This window comes from Gadus morhua, chromosome 15, assembly GCF_902167405.1.
Source record: "Gadus morhua chromosome 15, gadMor3.0, whole genome shotgun sequence".
NCBI classification, from domain to species: domain Eukaryota; kingdom Metazoa; phylum Chordata; class Actinopteri; order Gadiformes; family Gadidae; genus Gadus; species Gadus morhua.
Window position 1 is genome coordinate 4,988,559 of NC_044062.1, and position 24,870 is coordinate 5,013,428.

Genomic DNA, 24,870 nt, shown 5'->3' on the forward strand with positions numbered 1-24,870 from the left:
TGTCTCTTCTGAAAAGTCATGATGACACTGCCACCTTAAGGCATTCATGAGAAACACTAGTTAATTTGACCTAGTCCCTTTTCCTTTTATCCAACGAAAACGAAGTCAATTTAGAATCATACTTTCTATAAGTGAGGGTATATAATCTCCCTGTCCTTTGCACAGCATGTTATATGGTACTTGTGGTAGCAGTCCGTAGTTTGGATCCAGAAAGTTAACTATGTCTTTCATGTATGCCTCACATGAGAGCTCTGGACTTTGAAATCAATAAATCAATTGAAATATCTTAAAAGATCCTATTAGGATAAACATCCCATTGACGTGAACAGAGGAATTTTTTTTGGAGACAAAGCACCATTTACTGACCATCTCGTTTATGCAGTGGATGTATAATAGGTTGCAGGAGAGACATCTAGTGGACATATAGACTACAGTGCAGTTACAGGGTTTTAAAATATAGTGTAGGTTTCTCCCTTGGCGCATAAGACCAATATGAAACCTAATAAATATCAAGCTTGATTTGTATTAATCTGGTCAAATGATCAGCATATTATCCCATTTAAGTCATTAACCCTAACCAATGAATTCACTTGATTGATAGAATAACATGCATCGTTGCACACCATTTTTATAATTATCCAATTCAAGAATTTTAATTAAATTGGATGAAGGACACCAATGAGTGGTGATAGAGATGTGATACTTTGACAGTTGCGTGTGAAACAGAAGGCTGCACATGTGATGGCCGGCCACACTTTATTTTTACTAGGCTATTAGTAGGCCTATCCATACTTCAATGTGTATCACAAAACACTGACCAAACACAGACTGCTCTGGTTCTGCCACTGCAGTTTGATACATGGAGGAATTGTCACACATTGTATCCAGCCACTCCTAGTGACAAAGAAGTCAACCTTTGCATAAGCTATGTAATCACAGGTGTTCCTATACGTTATCCTACACCCATGGTCTATTATTTTCCTCATGGTAGGGCAGTCGTCGTTTTATTTTGATCAGTGACGTAACGACGGAAGGCCGTCCCATGTGATGCAGTTGTGGCAAGAGCAGTCCGTTAGCCTCCATGGTCTGTGCTGCTCGTCTTGTTATGGCTCCTCCTGCTATAGCATAACAGCAGCGGCGGAACAGGCGCAGGGGTTAGGAACCGAACCACATATTTGTTTTCCCCTTTTTGGTAACGGAAAAGGTGGCGGACTGCGCAATGTTTAAGAAAAAGGCATATTAGCTAGTGTGCCCCGCTTTGTCTCTGCTGCTGCGAAGGGTTAGACATTTCTTCAAAGATTAATAACCCCCCCAAATGAACTCCGTCAGAGCAAGTAGCAGAAGACCCAGGCGAGTGTCCAGGCCGCGCCCGGTAGAGCCGGAAAGGAATAACCAGGAAAGAGGTAAAGTGGACCCGTATCTTAACCAGCATCCACTCCACATTGCATGTACTAGGCGTCCGTGTCAACGTTTTGGCCCGGGCGTGACATTGTTGCCCTATTTGTTTTGTATCAAACCCCAGACAATAGCAGCCTTACGCGGTAGACGGCTCTCAGGAAACACCGCGGCTTGTGTCTGTACCCAGCGCACAGGCCGCGCTTTGTCTGGCTGGCTCTTCTCACTGCTCCAGCTCCTTATCTTCTCAACTATCGCCCTGCCCGCATTCAGCGCTTGCTTCACCTTCAAGCGTCAGTCTCCCACTTTCCCCAGATATCATTTGTCTTCAAACATGTCTGTCAAATGCGCTGAGGGGGAAACGCCAGCCACATAACGTATGTTTGCTATCCGTATCCCCCGTGCTAACATGCTAATCAGCATACCATATGACGCCAGTCTCCGGCATGGTTGTGGTCCCTTATAAATGTCAACGTTGTACGCGTTTGATTGACATGGTCACGGGTTGGTCAATTTTCCTGTACATCAAGAGCAGAATTGCATGTTTTTTTTGCAGAGAGCAGGACGACACGCGTGGAATATACAATGTGTACACCGATCTCCTTAAAAGTAAACAAGCTGAATCGTACGGTGCGGTCCCCCTGGTTTCCACCGAGTCCCCCCCACATCCCCGGCTGAAGGATCGCTAGATCTCATACACATTAAACAGCTGTTCGACCAAACACAGGAATAGCAATCGAAACGCTGCCTATGTGAGTTACCATGTGACGTTAATGCAGCGCAATGTAAACGTTACGACGTGTAAAGACTTGGTCATCAATTAACATAACTTATGTTAATTGTTTCCCAAATTAATGCTGGATACATCATTTTCTCGCTCCAGCGCGTTTTAACCTGAGCTCGAAATATTAATATTGCATCTACCTCCTCATCGTTACAATTATTTTGCCGACGCTTTTGTCCAAAACGACTTTTAATTAGTGGAGGGAATGGCATGTAACGTTAGCTTAGGACCACAGGTGGGAATCTACCTTCATGGTTAATGCACTAGCGGTTTGAGCCATCGAATTGTACAATCATCTCCACTTTTTCGTTTTGGTAGTGATGCAATCCACCATTTCACATTTTATACAGTATACTATGTTATCATGTATGTGCATGGCACGCATGCATGCTCAGCCTAGGGTTCAAAAGGCTCTGCTCATTGTTGTTAAGAGTGTTGCCACAGTGCATTGGGATCTTTGCTGATTGAGCTGGACAAGTCAGGTCTCTGGTGTTTGTAGTGGTTACTGGTCTAGTAGCCTGGGAGTCATGTGCAACCAAAGCAACAAGCACTGTCTGCGTCCCTCACCTGGGGTAACTGGTAGCCGACAGCTCATCCCTTCCTCCTCAAACCTTTACAATAATGGCTTATTCTCAATCAAAAGGTGATTCCTTGTTGCGTTTGTATGGTATTGTAAATATATATTTTTTGTGAAGGATTTAGGAACATTATGTTTAATTGGAATAGTAAATGTACGTATATTTTGCTGCTTGATGCTGTTTGATTATTGGCCTTTATAGTTCTTTAAATGCTTAAGAGTAGATTTGTCATTTATGGGTAATATTGATAAGGTTCTGTATGTTGAATGATAAAAGCCTGTGTGTGTGTTCCCATTCTAACATACTTGAGTAACGATGAAACATAAGAGGGAATGAAAATAGCTTGAGTGCATGTGATGAAAAATGAATTTAGACTGTTCAAGTAGGCTGGTCAAGTAGAATTATACAACACTGAAGACGTACGAGTTTTCAAAAAACAAGCGTCTGATTGGAGAGATTTCTGAAGTAGTCTGAAGCTCTGCATCAAAAGCATTGTTCTGCTAAAATTAGAGCTATGCATCCATCAATCTAAACCACGCTTATGAAACAATATTTGCCGCGCATGTCAGAAATGGTTGTCTTATTGTGTTCATTTTTTATTTATTTTTAAGATGAGGACGTTCCTGCAGATATGGTCGCAGAAGAATCCGGTCCAGGAGCTCAGAACAGTCCCTACCAACTTAGAAGGAAGTCTCTACTACAGAAGAGAACAGTGTGTCCAGCCAAGGCCAACATGGAGGTATGACATCTCAAACCCAACTGACAGGGGTCTTTGGTACATTCAATTGAGTGAACCACACAAAGAAAATCATGCAACCAATCAGTTTTGTTATCGTGAATCATATGTTGAAAAACTAGGGTGAACCTATTGTCAATCCTGCAAATAATTAATGTATCAGACAATGCCTTATTTAATCTAGAAACATGCTTCTCCTCATGCAGGGTGCTTCCACATCCACCACTGACAACTTTGGGCATCGAGCAAAGCGCCCCAGAGTCTCGGGAAAGTGTCAAGATTTATCAGGTAATCAGAAAGAAAACAATCATCTTTTGACGAGAAAAACTTAGAAAAACGAATGCATTCATACGTGCATAGAATATAGCAACCACAAGGTTACTATATTCATTGTGACCATACTATACTCATTGTTATATAGTTACCATAAGGTTACTATATTACATTTTTCCGGTCCAAAAAAAAAGGATGTTCCACGACAAACCGCCTGTAATTTAGTTCTCCAACTCACGCACCTGCAAAGCTCTCGTAAAGTAGGCGCCTCTAACGACGGTGTGTGTGTGTGTGTTCCCCACAGCGCCAGCAGAGCAGTACCTCCAGGAGAAGCTCCCGGACGAGGTGGTGCTGAAGATCTTCTCCTACCTCCTGGAGCAGGACCTTTGTCGCGCTGCATGCGTGTGCAAGCGCTTCAGCGAGCTGGCAAACGACCCAATCATCTGGTGAGACCCCCTGCCCCCCCCCCCCCCGGTCGGCAGTGCTGTTATTATAATCACATCTCCATCAGTTGTTAATGGGCTGTTACTCACCATCACTGCGGATTTCTGTGTGATGGATGATGGATAAGACATCATCGAGTTTGTTAATGTCCCATCGTAAGACATGTTATATTATGAGGGCCATTAGCGTTCATTAGTTGTTTTATGGGAAATGTTGGTAGCGGTCAATTGTGTTGTTGTTTTTTGAGGTATAAAAATTGTATGCAAGTAATGTTCCGACTAGTTCTTGAGTTTATCGACGGAACTAATACAATAATTTAAAATGTGAGGTGCTATTGGTTTAAGTAAAATAAGCATGTGAACTCTATAAGCAAAAAGTCTTGTTATTCATGCCTAAGGGCTAGAAACGATCCTTTAGGTTTAAAAGTGCAGTTCCAGATTAAATATGTTGCTGCTGTCAATATTCAGAGCCTAAACCCTGTCTATGCTGCATTGCAGGAAGAGGCTTTACATGGAGGTTTTTGAATACACACGTCCTATGATGCACCCAGAGGCAGGGAAGTTCTTCCAGATCAACCCAGAGGAGTATGAACAACCCAACCCTTGGAAGGAGAGCTTCCAGCAACTGGTAATGAGCCTTGCTTATGCATGCTAATTCCCCACCACTTAAATTCAACTTAATGCATGGAGGTAGTCCTTCGATTACAGAAGAACCCTTACAACGCAAGAGATCGTCTTTGTTTGCTATTGAGTCTTTTATAGTATTATTTATGTGCTGCTGTGTTGAAGGTTAATATTCAGCCTTAAACCATTTGGGGTTTTTAAACGTGGAACATTTCCATCCACTGCTGTAAAAATGTCAGATAGATCACAGGAAACTACACTGCCCTTGATAGTAACAGATGGTAGTCATAGCCACTATAAAGCTTTTGCCTGCACTATGAAATATTAGGTTCTTGTGCCAAATACAGCACATTGTTAATGAAGACATTGATGCAGTTATTAATTCCCATTCATTCATGGATTTTAATACACTTTAGCCCAGTCACCATTTCGGTTAGTTTATAGCAGTTGTTAAACACTTGACTACTTTTATTAGGGTAAATTTACTACAAATAAAGACGCCCATTACACCCTGTTATCCTTCTGTTGCAACAATTTCAATCCAATTCCTTATGGAATGTGCATTATTCACCATATTACCTTTCTCCTTCACAGTACAAGGGAGCGCACGTAAAGCCAGGCTTCGCTGAGCACTTCTACAGTAATCCCGACCGATACAAGGGACGAGAGAGCATGCTCGTAAGTGACCACTTCTTTAGCGGTGTGTGTTCTTTCCCATGTCACCGCGAGTCACCCAGCGAGACTAGCTTCAGCAAATTTTTCATTTTAAATATTGCAATTAATCAACGGTGCATCCCTTGTTCCTAATAATTCCCGGCGTTCCCTTCAGTACTACGACACCATCGAAGACGCCCTGGGCGGCGTGCAGGAGGGCCACTTCGACGGCCTCATTTTCGTCCACTCCGGCGTCTACACGGACGAGTGGATCTACATCGAGTCGCCCATCACAATGGTTGGCGCCGGTACGTGTATCAGAAGAACACCGTCGCCCCCCTCCCCCCCCTCATCAACTCCCCCCTGTGCGTGCTTTCAAAGGGGTCCCTGTGTTCCCTCTGACACCTCCTGCGTCTCTGACTCCACAGCCCCGGGGAAAGTAGCCGACAAAGTGGTCATTGAGAACACCCGCGATTCGACGTTTGTATTCATGGAGGGATCCGAGGACGCGTACGTCGGATACATGACCATACGGGTAACCACGCTTTTATTTATTAATTTGTTTATTTTTCATGTTACTGAAAAGGTGTTGGTTACGTCCAGTCAAAGAAATGGTTTTGTGATCCTTATCGGTCGACGCGTTTGTCTCTCTGTCGTAGTTCAACCCCGATGATAAGTCTGCCCAGCACCACAACGCACATCACTGCCTGGAGATCACGGTCAACTGCAGCCCCATCATAGACCACTGCATCATTCGCTGCACATGCACAGGTAACGTCTTCACGCACAAACCCGCTGACCTCATGGGGAACGATCCAAAACACTTCCATTTGTCAGAGCTCAGGCCATTTACAAGGCATCTCCTGCGGGAACTAAAAACGCCTGCTTATCAATCATGCATTGCAATTTCAAATCTAGACATCTCAAGCATCAAGCCTTCAACGGTGGCTAATGTTGGACTGGGTGTACAACCTTTCTAGAGGTGATAAAACTAATGTCTCCCTGGCGCTTTCAGTTGGGTCGGCAGTTTGCGTGAGCGGCCAGGGTGCCTTTCCCACCATCAAGCACTGCAACATCAGCGACTGTGAAAACGTTGGCCTCTACATCACTGACCATGCACAGGTAACGACCGTGACTTCACACGACGCAGTACCCATCCCCATAATTCAGCCTTGGTATTGGAAGCTGAAGAACACGGGACTGACGGAGAACACGGTATTGAATACGTCTGAAGCTGCGACACGTTACCCGCTGAGTACTCACTGATCCCCCCCCCCCCCCCCCACCCCCAGGGCATGTACGAGGACAACGAGATCTCCAACAACGCGCTGGCGGGCATCTGGGTGAAGAACCACGGCAACCCCATCATCCGACGGAACCACATCCACCACGGCAGAGACGTGGGGGTGTTCACCTTCGACCACGGCATGGTACGGCTCAAAGTGCTCCTCCTCCTAGCCTGTTAGGCGTAGACTTGAGCCGGACTTGATTGATTATTTGTTGTTTCTACTAAAGCAAATGCAAACTTTCATTCACTCCTTTTGACTTGAACTTCTTTTTAGGACAACAGAGATTCATTATTTTTGTAGGTTTATCTATTATCGGTCCTTTTGAAAATCTATTAATGTCAAGGAAAAATTTTAATGTCAAGAAAAAAAAAATATGATTTAGTTTTTTATAATTTTGCACAAAAGCTTTCATGTGATTTGGTACTAAAGCGATGTTTGCGTACCGCAGGGCTACTTCGACAGCTGCAACATCCACAGGAACCGCATCGCGGGCTTCGAGGTGAAGGCGTACGCCAACCCCACGGTGGTGTGCTGCGAGATCCACCACGGCCAGACGGGCGGCATCTACGTCCACGAGAAGGGCCGCGGGCAGTTCATCGACAACAAGATCTATGCAAACAACTTCGCCGGCGTGTGGATCACCTCCAACAGCGATCCCACCATAAGGTTAGTGTGGCTCATCATAACGTTTCCATGTGTTCAATATTACTCTTCTATTGTACTTGTCTATTCGGGTTGATTTATTTTACTTAAAGGTTGTATCAGGGATTCTAGGAAACATAAATGATCACATTCATCTGATCTTTCCTCACGACCGCTTGCTGCCTGCCCCATAAGCAGGCCGTCAAAAAAACCCCGTCCCTTTAGGCAGCCTGTGCTCTGAGATCGTACACCAAAACAAATGGTACTACCAACACCTCAACCAAAATAAATAGTATTCCAACCAATCACAGACAAGGGGCGGGTGTTGTGGGGCTTTGCGCTGCGTTCATGATAGTTTTTATTGGATGCACGAAACCCAGAAGGGAGGGGCGAGCTGGCTCTGTTTGTTTGGGATCTCGCTTCAAGTACCAACAGAAGAGACGTCACCCGACATCGCTGATACACCTTTAATCGACCCGACTTTTATTGATATTCTATTAGGCACCGGTGTCTGCATTAAGGCCTTCTCCCTACACTTTGTTACTCTATTGCTTTTATTCGTATTTATTTTTTATTTATTTTTTACCATCGCTGCACACACATTTAATTTGCAATAACGATCAAGCCAACAAATGATTGTTGGGGCAATGTGAAAGCCCTTTTCTTTAAAACCACCTCCTCAACCTCGGTGTCCGAAAGCGTTCCTGTCTGACGTGCGCTCTCCCTGACGTGCGCTCTCCCTGACGTGCGCTCTCCCTGACGTGCGCTCTCCCACCGGCCTGCAGGGGCAACGCCATCTTCAACGGGAACCAGGGTGGAGTCTACATCTTCGGCGACGGCCGGGGCCTCATAGAGAGCAACGACATCTACGGCAACGCGCTGGCAGGCATCCAGATCCGCACCAACAGCTGCCCCATCGTCAGGCACAACAAGATCCACGACGGGCAGCACGGGGGCATCTACGTGGTGAGTGGGGCAGAACGACTTGGGGAAATAATCGAATTGTGATTATTAACGCCGACATCGCGATTGAGATTTGGTGTGCGTTCCTTATGTTCTGTATTATTCACTAAACAAGCAATAAATAATTCTATAGCATTACCAACACAACATTGGAAGCAGTCAACATATAAAATGCTGTTTCCTTTAGTCCAGGCCTATGTGTGGAGATGAACTGATGCATGAATTGATTATAACGTCTTTATTCAACTATTGAATTGTAAAAGAAAAATAAATACGAATCTCGCTGATCTCCAGTCAGTTACAGTAACAAATCCCCAAAAACCGCAGCCTTTGCGATTTGCAAATCGCGTTCTATTACATTGCGACGTTGGTTTGGATTAGATGAATCGTTCTGTCCTAGTGGGGAGTGTCATCCACACACTCATGCACACGGGCGACCGCCGGCATAGGATCGAACGGTCGGCTCGATGACCGAAAATGCAAATGGCGTGCGGTAGTCCGAGGCGTATCACGTTCACGGCGGCCCGCTGACTCTGTACCCGCCCCTGTGTGGTCTGTTCCCCCCCCCCCCCCCCCCGCAGCATGAAAAGGGCCAGGGGGTGATCGAGGAGAACGAGGTGTACAGTAACACGCTGGCAGGGGTCTGGGTGACGACTGGCAGCACGCCAGTACTGAGGAGAAACAGGATACACAGCGGCAAGCAGGTAAGGGTGGCGCCTATAGGGACGACGCGCTCAACCACGGCGCAGACCTGACCGCACTGGGTTCAGCGCCCCCTTTGTGAGGCGAAAACATTAAAGGGGACGTATTATACCACCAGGTGTGAGTGTGATTAGCCTTACAAGCCATTTCGAAGACCTGCTGGATAGATCAGTCTACCAGCCTACCCAGTGGACTGAAGTGAACGTTGCTCATCTATCCAGCACTGATCTAGGTGGACACGCCCACTACTGATGTCACATGGGGCCGATTTTCGAAACGGCTTGTAAGGCTAATCGTACACACACCTGGTGGTATAATATGTCCCCTTTAAGGCGACAGTGAAGTGTTTATGTCTGTGTTAAAACGACACTCTTTTATTATGGGCAGCATCAGGGGCACTGAGGGGAACTGACCAGCGTTGTGGTTGTGTTAACAGGTCGGGGTCTACTTCTACGACAACGGTCACGGTGTGCTGGAGGATAACGACATCTACAACCACATGTACTCTGGAGTACAGATTAGGTGGGTCAATTGTCCTCCTGATAGGCCTGTGAGTTAGAAACTTGGAGGGCCAATTTGTGCGGCACACAGATTTCCTTTCAAAATATCAACCTCCTGTTGATTTACGTCAATTGTACATATTGACGATTTCTATTCCTTTGAACAGAACTGGCAGTAATCCCAAAATCCGACGGAACAAAATCTGGGGCGGTCAAAACGGAGGCATTTTGGTTTACAACTCTGGTGAGACACCATCCGTATCATCTCGGTTTATCTTCAGTCGCCATATACCTGCAACAAGAACGATGGATAACCAGACCCGTTTGTGCACTCAAGGCTTGGGCTTCATTGAGGACAACGAGATCTTCGACAACGCCATGGCCGGAGTGTGGATCAAGACGGACAGCAACCCCACGCTGCGCAGGAACAAGATCCACGATGGGAGGGACGGAGGGATCTGTATCTTCAATGGAGGACGAGGTACTTCAAATCTGTTCATAAAAAAAGCATAATGTATGATGTGTGTATCCCAAAGACCCGGTTTCATACGAGGGGTGATCTTGAATCGTTGGCAATTCAAATCCTCAATAGAAAGACATTGACTCTACATAATTTTAACAGTCGAATTGTCTGTTGGGGAAATGGTGGGAGTGTAACAGCGAGATGTTTGATTGGGGGGATAGGGGTGCTACAGGAGTGATACAACAGCATTGCTTGGGTTCTAGAAGAGGAAAACCTAAAAGTATTACCATGTTTCTTTTGTGACGGTGGGGGATTGATCATTTCAGTCTTCATTTCGAACCCATAAAAGATGATCCGGAAAAAGTCAATAGCAGCTCTCGTATCATACCACTCGCGTTAGTGGAAATGATTTCCTCTGTCGGTAACGGAGTGTATTTTCGCTGTTCTGAATGGTTCCCTGTGAACGGTACATTCACATGTATTTTCAATTTGTGAGCAGTCAAACGCTTCTGCATTCTCTTTATCGCTTCAGGTTTTGTCATGATCGGATGTGAATACCTTACTTCATCAGACCGGACAGAACTCTATTATAGAATATTTTGACTAATATGTTTTGAAATGTAAACTGTCGTTGCGTAGCGTTTTTTCCACCACAGCAACACTTTTTAGCTTCTAAAGAATAAAACCCACCAACCACAACGAGATCAATTGCCAGATGCTGTTCTGTTTCTCTCAACAAAGTCGGTCTGCGGTGAAAGAAAAAAAAAAAAAAAAACGCAAATCAACCATTTCATCTGTTTCCTCTTCTCAGGGTTGCTAGAAGAAAACGACATCTTCCGAAACGCCCAGGCGGGCGTTCTCATTAGCACCAACAGCCACCCCATACTGCGGAAAAACCGAATATTCGACGGCTTCGCTGCAGGTGGGTAGCTCGCGCACACGGATCTGGCGTCTCCTTAGCATGAGGCTAACTTGTTATTTCAGTCTAATAGCCATGGCTTTGTTACAGCCTCGCTAATGTGGCGCCGTTATAAAACAAACAAACGGGCCTAATGAGGCTAATCAGTCTCTCTCTCTCTCTCTCTCTCTCTCTCTCGCTCGCTCGCTCGCTCGCCTGAAACCTGTAAAAACACGTATACATGCCAGAGAGAGATTGGAGAGCAACTCGGAACATGTTATCTTCTCCGCAGGTATCGAGATCACAAACCACGCCACGGCCACTCTAGAGGCTAACCAGATCTTCAACAACCGCTTCGGAGGGCTCTTCCTGGCCTCTGGCGTCAACGTGACGATGAAAGGTAAGGCCGGGGGTCCGCCATACAAGACCACCGTCATGACGCACTCCTAAAAGGGCCATGTTCACACCAAAAGGTTCAAGTTCGAACGGATCCAGGAATGAATCTTAACGCGTGGTTTCCCTTCTGTTCCTCTCTGCAGATAACAAAATAATGAACAATCAGGATGCCATTGAAAAGGCTGTAAGCAGAGGTCAGTGCCTGTACAAGATTTCAAGTTACACCAGCTACCCAATGCACGATTTTTACAGGTAAATCTTCCTGTTCTAGCTTACCGTTGATAGCTTACCGTTGATAGCTTACCGTTGATAGCTTACCGTTGATAGCTTACCGTTGTTAGCTTACCGTTGATAGCTTACCATTGATAGCTTACCGTTGATAGCTTACCGTTGATAGTTTACCGTTGATAGTCGCGTTGTTTGAAGTGTTTTTTCTTGTGAGCCTCTTGCTCTGGCCCCAGTGTTGGGTCTGCGTCACTAACGCTGTGGTCCTCTGGCTCCCCGACAGGTGCCACACCTGTAACACCACAGACCGCAACGCCATCTGCGTGAACTGCATCAAAAAGTGTCACCAGGGACACGACGTGGAGTTCATCCGACATGACCGGTGAGTCCCTGGAGACCCTTTGAATCCTGCATGAAAGAACTTTTTATTGGTGGGGCACTGGATAGCGTAGCGGCCGGGATGTGTGTTCCCCCTCCAACACGTACCGGGTTCGATCCCCAGTGTGTTACCCTTAGCCACCATTAAGAGGCCAACCTGTTTGTCTTTGTGACATATATCTATCTATTATTCATTATTATACTTAGATTAAAGCAAATTTAATATCAAGCCAAACCCAATCCCACTAAAGTAGTATATAATGTACAATTATACTTCTCAAAGAAATTGTGTAACGGAGAGCTTTGCTGCAGTGCGTGATTGGAAAACTGTTCCGTCCTCACGCAGGTTCTTCTGTGACTGCGGCGCCGGGACACTGTCGAACCCGTGCACGCTCGCCGGAGAGCCCACGCACGACACGGACACGCTGTACGACTCTGCCCCCCCGATCGAGTCGAACACCCTGCAGCACAACTGAGACTTGAGAGCCACCGCGCACACAAACACACACACACAGAGACAGACACACACACAGCACCGCCACCTTCCTGGCTCCGTCAGACTCCAAGATGGAGGCAGGCCAGCCTGTACAGGGGGACAAGGCCGAAACCCGGGCTCCAAGTCCACAGATTCACTTCCGAGGAGGACGTGACGCAAGAGATACGCAACTTTATATGCAGGAGTGGGACAGGAAGGGGATAAGGTTCCCCCATTGGACGCCTCGATTCTTCTTATTTTATTTTTTACAATTTATCGACCGAGGACTCAGGATTTGGGCGGGGGAGGGAATGGGGGGAGGAGGGCGGGGAGGGAGAGAGGGGGAGAGAGAGAGAGAGAGAGAGAGATGCCAAGGAAGAGCCAGCAAAGCACGTCTGTCTGTCTGAGCGACAGCCAGTCACGTATATACAAGAATCCTCATGGACAGCGGCGCTGACTCAAGCGGTCCCCATGGCAACAATACTTCCATCACCGGGCAACCGTCGAGCTTGTATGCACGTCCGGAAAAAAGAAAACAAAAAGGAAACAGCACTTCAGCGATAAAAAAAAAAAAAGATTTAATTTGTAATGCTTTTTGTGTAGTTTTGTATTTCATGCAAAAATCGTACTGTACTTGAATGTCTTTATTTTATTCAACGTGGTTTTATTTTTTTATTTTTCTCACCCAGCAATCGCTTCCCCCCCCACACTTCCGCTGTAAATGTACTCCCGTCGCAGTATCTTAACTTCTTTCTGTGAAAGAGAACACGAGGAAACACTAAACATTTCCTCCAGCAATGTTGGCTTATTTACATTTATCATTCAAGAAAAAGAAAAAAAAACTTTTTTAATTTCACAAGACTTGTTAAAAGCCCAGTCTCCCGTGTATAGCTTATGTGTCGTTTTTAGTATCCTTGACCTGAACTTTTACTGTCTTCTTATGGTGTTTGTTGGTGAGATTCTCTAGATTTCCTCTACTGTGGCTGTCGGCAGTCCTGATGGGAATGCCACACGATGTTTTTATACAGTCATGACGTATTCCTGTATACCGTGTCCATTTTACAGCTCCACTGTCTTGCACAATTTGTACCTGTTGTAAACTTATTTTTTTTTGTAATACTATATGGTATATCCAACTCAAATGGCCTAATAAACCTACACCATTTTTACTTGGGTGGAAATTCTTGGTCAATTTGAAAAATGTCCGTAGGGGATTTTAAGATGTGATGAGCTTCAAGTCTTGTTAGCAGCCGTTTTATAAGAAACGTAAGATAAACGTGGCTTCTCCAACATTGCTGGAGGATAAGAAACTTACTCAAATTAAGCTGAGACAAGTATCTATACAGTGGTATGTTTTATTCCCCCTCCCCTCCAACTGTATTGGTTTTCATACAACCTAAATTGTATGCATGTATCAAAACATCTAGACTTAATATATTGTGAAGTATTCAATAACCATTATGTAGGCGGATAGTGTGAAATTAAAGGGTTCAATTTCCTACATAAGAAATTGTCTTGTTTTTTTAAATAAACTTTATTAGATCATTACAGTAGTGGATTTATTTGTGTTGTCTTCAAAGTAACAAAAAAAATGGGACAGTGGAACAAGTAGAAAGGAACCGGAACAAACGGGTTCAGACACTGCTGATCGTTTGAACCAGCGAAACAAAGTGAGCTTTTCCCAGAGTGGCATCTTCAGCAAATTTGCAGAGCTTCCTGTGAAGAGGGAGACAAAAAGACGGTCAGTAATCATTTTCCTCGGCAATAAATGATGTCACACGATGAATCAACTTACGGTTCAAAACTAGGGCTGGGTATTGCCAGGTACCTCACAATTAAATTCTTTAGGTCTTCATTTGATTCAATATTGATCAAATAGCTTCGATATCGTAACAAAAATTCCTAAATATTATGTAGAATTAACCATTTCATTGTGCTTTAACTAGCAAAAAGGGAATACACCGTTGTCTAGTATTGTTCCTGAGCTAAACTTGCAGCATAAAAGCAAGCATCGTAACATGGACAAATGTACTGAGTATGCGTTTTTTTTTTTTTTTTTAATGGAAATAATCAATTTCAAAAAATTCTGAGTCGAAATTGAATCGAGAAAAAATAAATGGCAGTGCATTGATGAATCGATATGTTTACCCAGCCCTGTTCAACACTGTAGTTTGTTTAACAACGTTTGCCGTACCTGAAGATCCTGAGGCTCATGGTACTCTTCTCAAACTCCCTGGCCTTCTGGTGCCCGGCCTGGATCACGTCTTCGGGCAGGTTGGCCAGGCGGGCTGCGTTGAAGCCGTAGCTCTTTGGACAGGCCCCAGCGATGAACTTGTAGAGGAAGGTGATGGTCTCCTGGCTGGGATCCTCGCATTCGTTCTCCACCATGCAGGCCTGGAGGAGACAGACGGCTTCTTCATACTTGGCAGATTTAAGGCCGCCTATTTGCATTTTTAAATATGGGGGGGGGCAAACGCTGCCAGAATTTGGCGACCGCCTGCCATTTATCACTTTTGATCTACTGCCGACTTCCTAAGTGGTTGTCATAATGTTTGACATTCATTATTTAAACTGCTGATTTTAAATCAGCAGAGGGAAAAAAGACGGGTTAGAAAATTGGTTTGAAAGTAATTTCTGTTATATTGGATGAAACATTAAATGTATTCTGTTGTCTTGCATTGAAATCCAAATTATATACACAGTCACCTACCACACCACAGGACAGGACAGTTAAGTGGCGATATCTTTTCTGACAAATGTACTTATTGTAAGTCGCTTTGGATAAAAGCGTCTGCTAAATGCCCTAAATGTAAATTCACAATTCACTGCACTTCTCTGCAGGCAAGGCAGGCCTTACTCCCTAGTGATCGACCAATATATATTTTTTATTTTTCCCAGCATGATTTACAGAGATTTCAATAAATGTTATTTTTAAATTGAGACTTGTAAAATGTGTTATCATCATTGTGTAATTTTTATGATGTAAATTGAGGGAGCAAAAGCAGTATCGTCTCCAAATATCGCCTCAAGAAAATCGGTATCGGCGTATCGGTCGTCGGCAAAGGCTGATGGAGAAAAAAAATTAAAACCGGTATCGCCCCTAAAAAGAATCCATACGGATCGAGCCCTGTTACTCACCATGTGGCCCAGCCGCACCGCTGGGTTGTTGGCGTAGTCCTCCACCAGAGAGTGGTAGTGGGTGGAGAAGAGGGTGCGGCAGCCGACCTTCTCCGCCAGCTCCTTCACCACGGCACTGGCGATGGCGGTGCCGTCATAAGTGGCTGTGCCCCTGCCTGCAAAGACGTTCACAAAAAAAACGCTTACAAGTCTTGTTCCCAAGTCGGGGGGGACATGGGAAGGTAATGTGATACAAGGGATTCTGAAATTGCAGGGGGGGGGATTTGTTCTTGGTGAAGAATTTGATTATGCGCCATGTATAGCTTTCCAAGATGGGGAGCTCTATATTAAAATGGCACCGTGAAACGTGACCGCACAATATGTGATTTGTAATGGGAAGTATATGAAAAACGTATTCGAGTCCTCCTACGTTGTAAGAACACAGATCCACGGTTGGATTGCTCAGAGGTTTCATCAATCTTTTCAAGGACTTCAAGTTTCAGGAATCAACTATAGCAATATTCTATTAACGATACTCCTATAATTTCAGTGTTCAATTCTCGCCGTTGCTCCACAGCCTTACCCAGTTCATCGAGGAGCACTAGGGAGTGTTCAGTGGCGTGGTGCAGGATACTGGCCGTCTCACTCAGCTCCACGAAGAACGTACTCTCGCCTGGAGGTAAAACGACAAAGGACAAAACACATTGAGGCTGAGGTTCCAATAGATAGGTAGATCATCTTTATTGGGCCTAAAAAAAAAAAAAAAAGTTTGGTTCCTGTTGGTTGTCAGTTGAGGTCATGGGTAGGTAGGGAATTTATTTTATTTTTTTATTTTATTTTTTCCAGCGGCAGTGAATGATAAGTAGGTTTTTTTCATTTATAAACGAGAGAATGCGCTCATCCTTGTACAGAATGAAGAGGAGCTGTGCAAAAACGTAATTATATTTTGCATCAAAAAAAAAAAAAACTTTTTTTTTTTAAAGCTCATAAAATAATATGGGTCGCACACAAATGGACAGGGTCGGTCGGAAACCGGAACCAAACAAAAAATTTTTTTTAGGCCTTGTCATTGTACAAGACTACAACATTTTGTTAGAGCATTCCTCCAGCTGCACAGTTATATAGATGCATGAAATATAAATATATCATATAAAAAAAACAATATCAACAATTTAAAGATAGAATGTTTTCGAAAACATGTCCTTAAGTGTCGGTAGTGCAACGTATGTATGAGATGGGGAGTATTCGTGTTGGAGGGGGGGTAGAGTTCAGCAGTGTCACAGCTCCAGGGTAGAAGCTGTTTTGCAGTCTCGTCGTGCGGGCGCTAGGTGTCCTAACCGCGGAGGTGTTGAGAGGACCAGTCCCTTTGGCAGGAGCGGGAGAGAAGGTGGGGGTTTGTGTTTTACCGGCCATGATGCGATCCGAGGCGCCCAGGCGGGTGAAGACCCGGTCCACGGGGGTGAACTGCAGGCTGTCGGCGGGCACGTAGCAGCCCAGCTGGGCCAGGATCAGCACCAGGCCACACTGAGACACAGGACATGCACATTAGGAACACAGCGATTCAGGACGGCTGGCTCACGAGAAAGGCCCCCTTTCCCTAAAACATCTGCACCACGCTTATATTTAGCAGTACTTAAAATACCTTCAAGTACTTAAAATACTATTAAGTACTGCACTTAGCATTGCGTAGCATCTTATCCTAGCTATCTTGTTGCATACAACAACAATTGGTTAACAACAACAATCTAGTGCATGGCACTTTGTTCTATCAACTTCCTTACTGTAGCGACTGTAGCGATATGTCGTTTCTCTTTCGTCCGACAAATGTACTTAATGTCAGTCGCTTTGGATAAAAGTGTGATAAATGCCCCGACTGAAAATGTAAAGCATCATTGCTCGTTGTGAGAAAATAGAAAGTATTCAGTGGTTACAAGGGACACACCAATGTGACATTTGTCAGTCGATAATGACTCACGGTCTCTTCAGGGGATGAGTCACTTTTTATATCATTTTTATGTAATGGCAGAAATAAAAAACGCCCGGAGGTGGATACACCACCGCCTCCCTCCGGTCTCTGCCCGGCAACCAGCCCACACCTGTCTCATGAGGGTGGACTTGCCGCCCATGTTGGGCCCCGTGACGAGGACACAGGGGGCATGGCCGGCCGCCCCTCCCTCCTTCTCCTCATCCTCCTCTTCCTCCCCGGGGCAGTTGATGTAGATGTCGTTGGGGATGAAGTCGTCTCCGAAGAAGGTCTTGGTGACGCAGGGATGGCGCGAGCCACGCAGGTCCAGGAAGGGAGCCGAGCGCTCTGCGGCCCCCTCCGGGAGCACCAACCTGGGCCGGCACATGGGCCCGTCGCCCCCCTGGCTGTAGCGCATCAGGCTGAGCAGCACGTCTGGGGGAGGCCATACGAAGGGGAGTTAAAACCAGAGCATCGGCCGCCGTTATTACACCAGGGCTGGGCGATTCATCCACTTTTGCATCAAACGAGCACAAAACTAATATAATCCAATTTTCTACATCTAATTATTTTTTTCAGAACAGCTGGATACATATCTGTACATTATTTTAGATTTGAACATTTTCTTTTGGACCATTTTGTGTTTTTTTAAGGCGATATTTCAGAGTTCTCAGTTACAAAGTGTTTTCAAGAGAAACATGCTGAACAAATACATCATGTTTTCAAACTCAAAAATAATCGTTTGGCTAATCGTGATCTCAATATTAAACCAAAATAATCATGGCAGCCCTATATTACACTCATAAAAACAATGGGAAGTACACGTTTACATGGGCTGAGTACTTGTAGCCCGTCCCCCAAGTTTTTAATCACCATCCGTTATCGGGTGTATCCAGGCTTTTAGCGGCAGAGTGCTGCTGTAAATAGAACAGCAATGTGTGTTTGAGAAATGGTCTGTTGATAAGAAATCCCATTATGAGACACATTATGCCTCCACTGTAGAGCTCCATCATTTACAATGCAATCATCTCTGTGAGACTAGTCATTACTGTAAAACACTATCTGACAGAAACGTAGGGCTTAATGGGCTCAACGGCTAGCCACCAAGCGATTCCCAGTCTCTGGATAGTTATTTAAAGAGATGCATTATTTTAACATATTTCACACACACACACACACACACACACACACACACACACACACACACACACACACACACACACACACACACACACACACACACACACACACACACACACACACTTTTCTATTGTTTCTATTTTTAAGCCACGTTCCGAGAGCCGAAAATAATAATAGAGAAACAACACGTCCGTACCTAGCACCGCCATGCACTCCACACCCGTCTGCCAGTCTCTGTAGTTCTTATCAAAGTTGTAGAAGAGCCTCCGCATGCAGTCCTTGAGCGCGGCGTCCCTCTTCTCCTCATAGCCCTGCAGCTCGGCGAACAGGGCCTCCGACTCCGTGGTCACGTAGCGCTTCCAGCCCTTCTTGGTGGACTTCACCTCGTACTCCTCGGGGATGCTCCTCGCAGACATGCTCTCGGGCACCTCCATCTGGTAGCGGTTGCGGCCCGTGCCCCAGAAGGTCATGCTCTTGCAGCCCAGCCGCTTCTTCTGCCGGTCCAGGTAGTCCTGAAGCTCTCTCTCGCAGGTCTTGATCTCGCCGAGCGCCTGGTCGAACTCGGGGTCGAAGCCCGCCTTGGGGGTGATGACGCCGGTCGTCCGGGCCTTCTGGTGGTCGAAGGCCGTCTCCCACCGCCGGAGCTCCCCGGAGAGGTCGGGGAACAGGCCCTCCTCCGCCCCGCTGCCGGCCTTCAGGTTCACCACCTGGCGGAGCAGCGCTGACCGAAACTCCCCGGAGACCTTGGCGAAGCCGGAGATGATCTCCTGCATGGTTTTGAAGCCCTCCAGGGCCGAGAGGAAGTCGGCTATCTTGCGCTTGCTGTAGGTGACCTCCTCGTAGAGCACGGCCCGGCTGTCGGGGTGGTCCTGGCCCTTGAGCGGCGTGCCGATGCTGTGGATCTTGCTGAGGAGGCGCTCCAGGTCGGGCAGCTTCTTCAGCAGCTCCGAGGCCTCCGAGGCTTCGCCCCGGGCTCCCATCAGGTCCTCCAGGGCGTCCAGCCGGGCCTCGATGGAGGTGGGGTTGCAGAGCGGCGCGCAGAGCCACTGCTTGAGGAGCCTCTTCCCGAACGGCGTGGAGCAGGTGTCCAGGCGCTCCAACAGGGTGCCCTCCGTTCCCCCCGTGCCGTTCTGGAGGATCTCCAGGTTGGCCAGGGTCACCCCGTCCAGCACCACGCGCTGACGCGTCTGGGAGAAGAAGCTGGAGGCGGAGCCGGCGGCCTTCTCCATCTCGACGTCCACGGGGACGTACTCCTCGAAGTTGGCCATGGAGAGCAGCTCGTGGTCGACGAAGCACTTCTTCAGGTAGAACATGCATCCGCCCAGGGCGGAGAGGGCCAGCTCGTAGCCCTCCTTGGGGGTGAGGCCTAGCGAGTCGCTCTCGGAGGTCATGCTCTTCAGGACGCTCGGTAAAACGCTGCCGCCGGCCTCCTGGTCCTTCCCGACGCTCTCGTTGAAGTAGTCCTCTTCCGCCAGGGTCTTGAGGGTCTTCTGCGCGTCCCAGAACTGCGTGTTGGCCGTGAGCGCCTCCTGCATGGCCGAAGCCAGCGACGACTTGAGGATTTTGCGGGTCTCCAGTGACGGGTTCCCCCTCTCGAAGAGCACCTGCGCGGGGGCAAAGTGCGCCACCAGGGTGCGCAGCCGGGAGCAGTGGCGGTCGTCCTGGAACTGCCCCACGTGGAAGAAGCCCACGGAGGTGTCCACGAAGCTCACGCCGTAGGTGCGGGCCGAGCCGGAGCTCTCCGGCTCCGGCCGCTCCTTCAGGCTCAGCAGGTACTTGCTCTGGCACTCGGACGGCGCCCCGTCCAGCACGCTGTACGTCTGGGTGCCCCGCGTGATGATCCGGCACACCTCGCGCCTCACCACGCGGTCGAACTTGGTGGGGCGCGCCATGGTCTTGCAGCGGGCCTCCATCATGTCCGGCGTCTCCGTCTGCTCCACCCGCGCCACCTTGTAGCCCTTCTGGACGAGCGCGTCCGAGAAGCGGCCGAACCCGATCTCGGGGAAGCCCGAGTGGGCCCAGGTGCCCTTCATGAAGGTGAGGTTCACCTCGTTGACGCCGATCACGGCGTCCATGTGGTACAGCTCGTAGAACTTGCCCACCTTGTAGAAGAGCACCGCGTCGAACATGTCCGCCTTCAGCTGCCACCAGCGCCGGATCCCGGGAGTGCACTTGTTCAGGAAGTCGTCGGGCACGTAGAGGGTGGTGGGGTCGTAGTCGCTGTCCGCCTGCCGGCGGCGGCGGCCATCTTTGCGTTTGCCGTCCTGCAGCCACTCCAGCTTCTCGTGGTCCCAGGTGGTCGCCCCACCGCCGCCGCCGGCCGTGCCGTTGGCCTGGCCCTCGCCGTTGTCTGCCGCAGAGAAGGCGGACAGTCGTGACTTGGTGTCTGCGGCGGATACCGGCGGGCGTTTCGGGGTTATCGCTGGTGCAGCGGCGGCCGGCTTTGGTTTTGGCTTGGAGGCTTTCTCGTCGGGACGTTTGCGCTTCACAGGTTTAATCGGGCTGTCCACTTCGGAGATCTCGCTCTCCTCGACCTCCTCCTCCTCCTCTTCCTCTGAACTGCTCACCGCCTCCTGCACCTCTTCTTCTTCTTCTTCTTCATCTTCATCCTCGCTGCTGGCCGCAGCTTTTTTGGGGTTGAACTCCTCGTCTGAGCCGTCGGTGTCGGAGGCCACGATGATGCGCCGGCGCTTGGGTTTACTGCCCTTGTCCACCGTGGATCTGGAGGAACGGCGACTGGGCTTGGATGACTTCTCCTCTTCCTCCATCTCTTCGTCACTCGCCTCTTCATCAGATAGCGTTGACTTATCAAGCTGAAAGCACAAGTAAGGACGGATGAATAAAAATCTCATAACATACCGAGGTCTTTCATAACGTAACAATACTCTACTTTATCAATCCCAGCCGTCATCCTTAGGACTAAACACAACAAACCCAAAGGTTTTCAGGGAATAAAAGACAACAAAAACATCAGACGATGGCAATAGTCCTTTTAACCCACCTCCATGTCTTCCTCCTCTTCCTCTTCCTCGTCAGATGGGTCCATGGAGAGAGGCATCTGCAGCCTTTTCTCTGGACTGTCAAACATGACTTTGTCCGCTAGCTCCATGGCACGCCGGATCTCAGGCCTCCCACTGAAGAAAGTGCCACCGCTTTTAGCATCACTGCTGTCGGAGCCTGCAACAGAAGTTAGGCATTTAATACCTTTCAGTATTTTACAGCCTTGGCATAAGTATTAACCACAAGTGCCACGGTGTGGGGCAAGTTTCATATACAACCTTGTACTTATCAATACGAACTTAGAAAATAGTATCAAACATTTCCAGTAATAAACAAGGAAAAAAATACCTAGAACCGAGCTCTAATAATGGGTTCACTCACACTTTGAATCATTAAAATTCGTAAAATAAGTCATAATACATCAAAATAAATAAACGAAATATCTACTAATAATAACACTGGCAGCATACGTATAAAGTTCAACCGACTCCATCTTACCTAGGTATTCTCGTACATACTTGGCGCTGACCCAGCCCCTTGTAGGAGGCTCGTCAAAGAAATGGACATGGATGCGTTGGTTCCGCCCACGACCCCTCATCTGCAGTCCACTTAGGGGCTGGGGGACGACCATGCACGGCCACCACGGGTGCCCCTCCAGCTTAGCCCAGACCAGGGAGCCAGCGTTGAACGGGCATGGAGCGCTGGGCACATAAGTGTACATTGTGTAAATGCGTCGTCATAGCAAGGACGTAGCTAACTTATGTAGCTCCATCGCTCTCCATACAATAGGAACAATCTACTTTAGCACAGCACGATGTAGTTACGTTGGCTAACTGTTACAGAAAGTTAAAAAAGTTCAATCGAGTAATAATTTGATCCTTTACACAGAAAACCTCTCCAACATCTCTTAGCACGCAAATCAGAGAGTCAACATCTTGACATGTCTGCTGCAGTTCAAAGACATTTAGTTAGATATGATCGTGCACATTGTGCACAGTGTACAATGTGCACGATGCCAGGAGGACCATGTCAACACGTACCTTTCCTTGGCCGCAGGCGCTTTATCCCCAAACAGCTTACCGAATCCTCCATTCGAGGTCTTTGAGTGAGACTTTGGTTTGGGTTTCGTATGTTTGACGGGCTTATTCGGTGTAGCTAGCTTAGCCTGCTCTTTCGGGGAAGAGTTCGACTTCAGGCCGGAGGACGGGACGTCTGCCTCGGTCGGAGAAGGACTGAGCTTAGGCTTGGAGACAGGCGGTGGAGACTTGGTGAAGAAGTTGAACAGGGAACTTTGCTTGGCCATTTGTTACGTGGCTTTTAGCACCCTTGCAAAGAAAAATTGGAAAAAAATATTGTTTGCCGTATTTACTTTCCTGTTATCCCCTAGCACTACCTTAGCAGGCCTGCTTCTTCGAGGTGCTCTTCGCGGGAAAACAGAGCATGGCTGGTCTGTGGGCGGTGAAAACACACGTTATCCAATCAGAAGCGAATACAAAGGAGTCACGTGGGCCTGTTTGAGCGCCCTGTACGCATGTGTCACGTGACAATGTTCCTACTGTACAAAACACAACAGAATAAAAAATACTGAACAAAACTGCCCAAATTAATGTCAAAAATATTTTCGTTTATACATGCCTTGCTTACTATACAGACATCCCGGTTCGATGGAGAGGAACGAAAGCCCTTAGCGATAATATGCGCTGATAAACATACACCAGCAGAGTGCAGTATGAGAGCGATAATCGCCAAAGGAGGCGCTATGTTTCCTATGGTTTTACTGTAGCGGTTTGTATGATGGTATCTTTTGCGATTGCAATTTCCATAGTTATTACCAATGTATTGCAAACAGGGCTCAACTCTATTAGGGTAAAAAAAAAATGCTTACATTGGATTCATAACGGAGTAGCAATAGATACAAGCACTTCGTTCTATGCATGTAGGCCGTAGAGGACGAGCAGGATTGCATTGGGCTGCTCAGGACCTTGATTAAGGGGGAGGAGTGTTGGCCCAGGATCGTGGACTACATCCAAATACAATCCTATTAATAACTGTAAATACATTTCCACTTCATAACCCCAGTGACTGATATGATATCACCGACTTACTGGCCTGCAGCTAGAGCTGCAATAGGACGATGCTGAAGTTGAATGATCAGTGAACATCTACTTAATGTGATGTATTATCAGGTACGCTCTGTGAGTTATTGGTTTTATGATTATACTCAATCGACCTTCGGAAATCCTTGTGTGTGTGTGTGTGTGTGTGTGTGTGTGTGTGTGTGTGTGTGTGTGTGTGTGTGTGTGTGTGTGTGTGTGTGTGTGTGTGTGTTTGTGTGTGTGTGTGTGTGTGTGTGTGTGTGTGTGTGTGTGTGTGTGTGTGTGTGTGTGTGTGTGCGTGTGTGCTTACGCACGCACGCACGCACGCACGCACACACAAGCATTCACAGTACAGGTGTGTGCACGTGCCGCGTTGAACCGTCCATTACAGTAGCATTTGTGTGTCTGTGTGTGTAAAGAAATATCAATTATTCATTCTTGTCTCCACCAAACACTAACCTCAGCAGGACACCGGGAAAAATGATGACAAGAGTGTGGATGTTGAGAGCATTTGAGGCCCATTAGTATTCAGTCCACCTCTGCCTTGCCCTGGACTTAGGCTACACCAGCGAAACCAAAAATGACCGTGCATGGTCTTGTTCCGCTCTGAGTGGCTTCCCCTCACGTTATGTCCATGGTAATCTGGACCAGAAAGGTGGGGAGGGTTAGGGCTGGGTGATGTTTTGCATCTCTTCTCACCGGGAGGTTGTAACAGAACAAAATTTGGGAGCTGTGTAAAATGACGTAACCACATTGAAAGGGCGCAGAAAAAACAAATGAAATGGCATTTCCCTCAAGGTCAGAGACAAATGGAAAAACCAAAAAAACAATCAGACACACAGACGGACACACGGACTATACAGACTGACTAATAGGGGATGGCTTCGCATAAAAATAATCGTTTACAAAGGTGAGCTGAAGTCCTAGCGTCAATCGATTTAATTTGGCCCTTCGCCTCTTTAGACTCTGAGAACACGGCTGTCGGCTGTTGAGGTCTATGGCCATCCACCGTGTCTAATGAGGCAGCGTTTCTCTCCTGCCGTGCGTTGACAGCTCCGCACCGCTTTGCGTGTTCAGTACCCTGGGTTCTCCCTTGAGTATCCAGAGTACCAATCACTGATAACACCGGGACAGCC

General features: G+C 47.1%; 2 protein-coding genes across 3 annotated transcripts; one reads left to right on the plus strand and one right to left on the minus strand.

Moving 5' to 3' along the window:
- Positions 1-1,060: 1,060 nt before the first annotated feature.
- On the plus strand, positions 1,061-13,587 carry fbxo11a (F-box protein 11a). 2 transcript variants are annotated; one of them, XR_003979630.1, is made up of 22 exons: positions 1,061-1,403; positions 3,369-3,496; positions 3,700-3,781; positions 4,071-4,212; positions 4,708-4,837; positions 5,428-5,511; positions 5,663-5,795; positions 5,916-6,022; positions 6,147-6,258; positions 6,503-6,609; positions 6,780-6,917; positions 7,225-7,442; positions 8,204-8,384; positions 8,963-9,085; positions 9,520-9,605; positions 9,751-9,827; positions 9,921-10,064; positions 10,858-10,968; positions 11,237-11,344; positions 11,484-11,534; positions 11,849-11,947; positions 12,290-13,587. XR_003979630.1 is itself a non-coding variant. In XM_030378819.1 (22 exons), exons 1-22 carry the CDS (start codon positions 1,316-1,318, stop codon positions 12,417-12,419), a joined length of 2,637 nt encoding a protein of 878 aa, XP_030234679.1. In that variant the 5' UTR covers positions 1,061-1,315; the 3' UTR covers positions 12,420-13,587. The 2 variants fall into 2 exon arrangements, 1 of the variants encoding a protein (XP_030234679.1); XM_030378819.1 differs by having other exon boundaries at positions 11,484-11,592.
- Positions 13,588-13,759: 172 nt separating this feature from the next.
- msh6 (mutS homolog 6 (E. coli)) lies at positions 13,760-24,326 on the minus strand. The gene is made up of 11 exons (XM_030378818.1): positions 24,194-24,326; positions 22,679-23,087; positions 22,137-22,339; positions 21,640-21,815; positions 18,835-21,451; positions 17,632-17,933; positions 16,942-17,059; positions 16,119-16,208; positions 15,557-15,711; positions 14,613-14,812; positions 13,760-14,134 (listed from the first exon to the last, which is right to left on the minus strand). Exons 2-11 carry the CDS (start codon positions 22,939-22,941, stop codon positions 14,053-14,055), a joined length of 4,206 nt encoding a protein of 1,401 aa, XP_030234678.1. The 5' UTR covers positions 22,942-23,087; positions 24,194-24,326; the 3' UTR covers positions 13,760-14,052.
- Between the last annotated feature and the right edge of the window lie 544 nt (positions 24,327-24,870).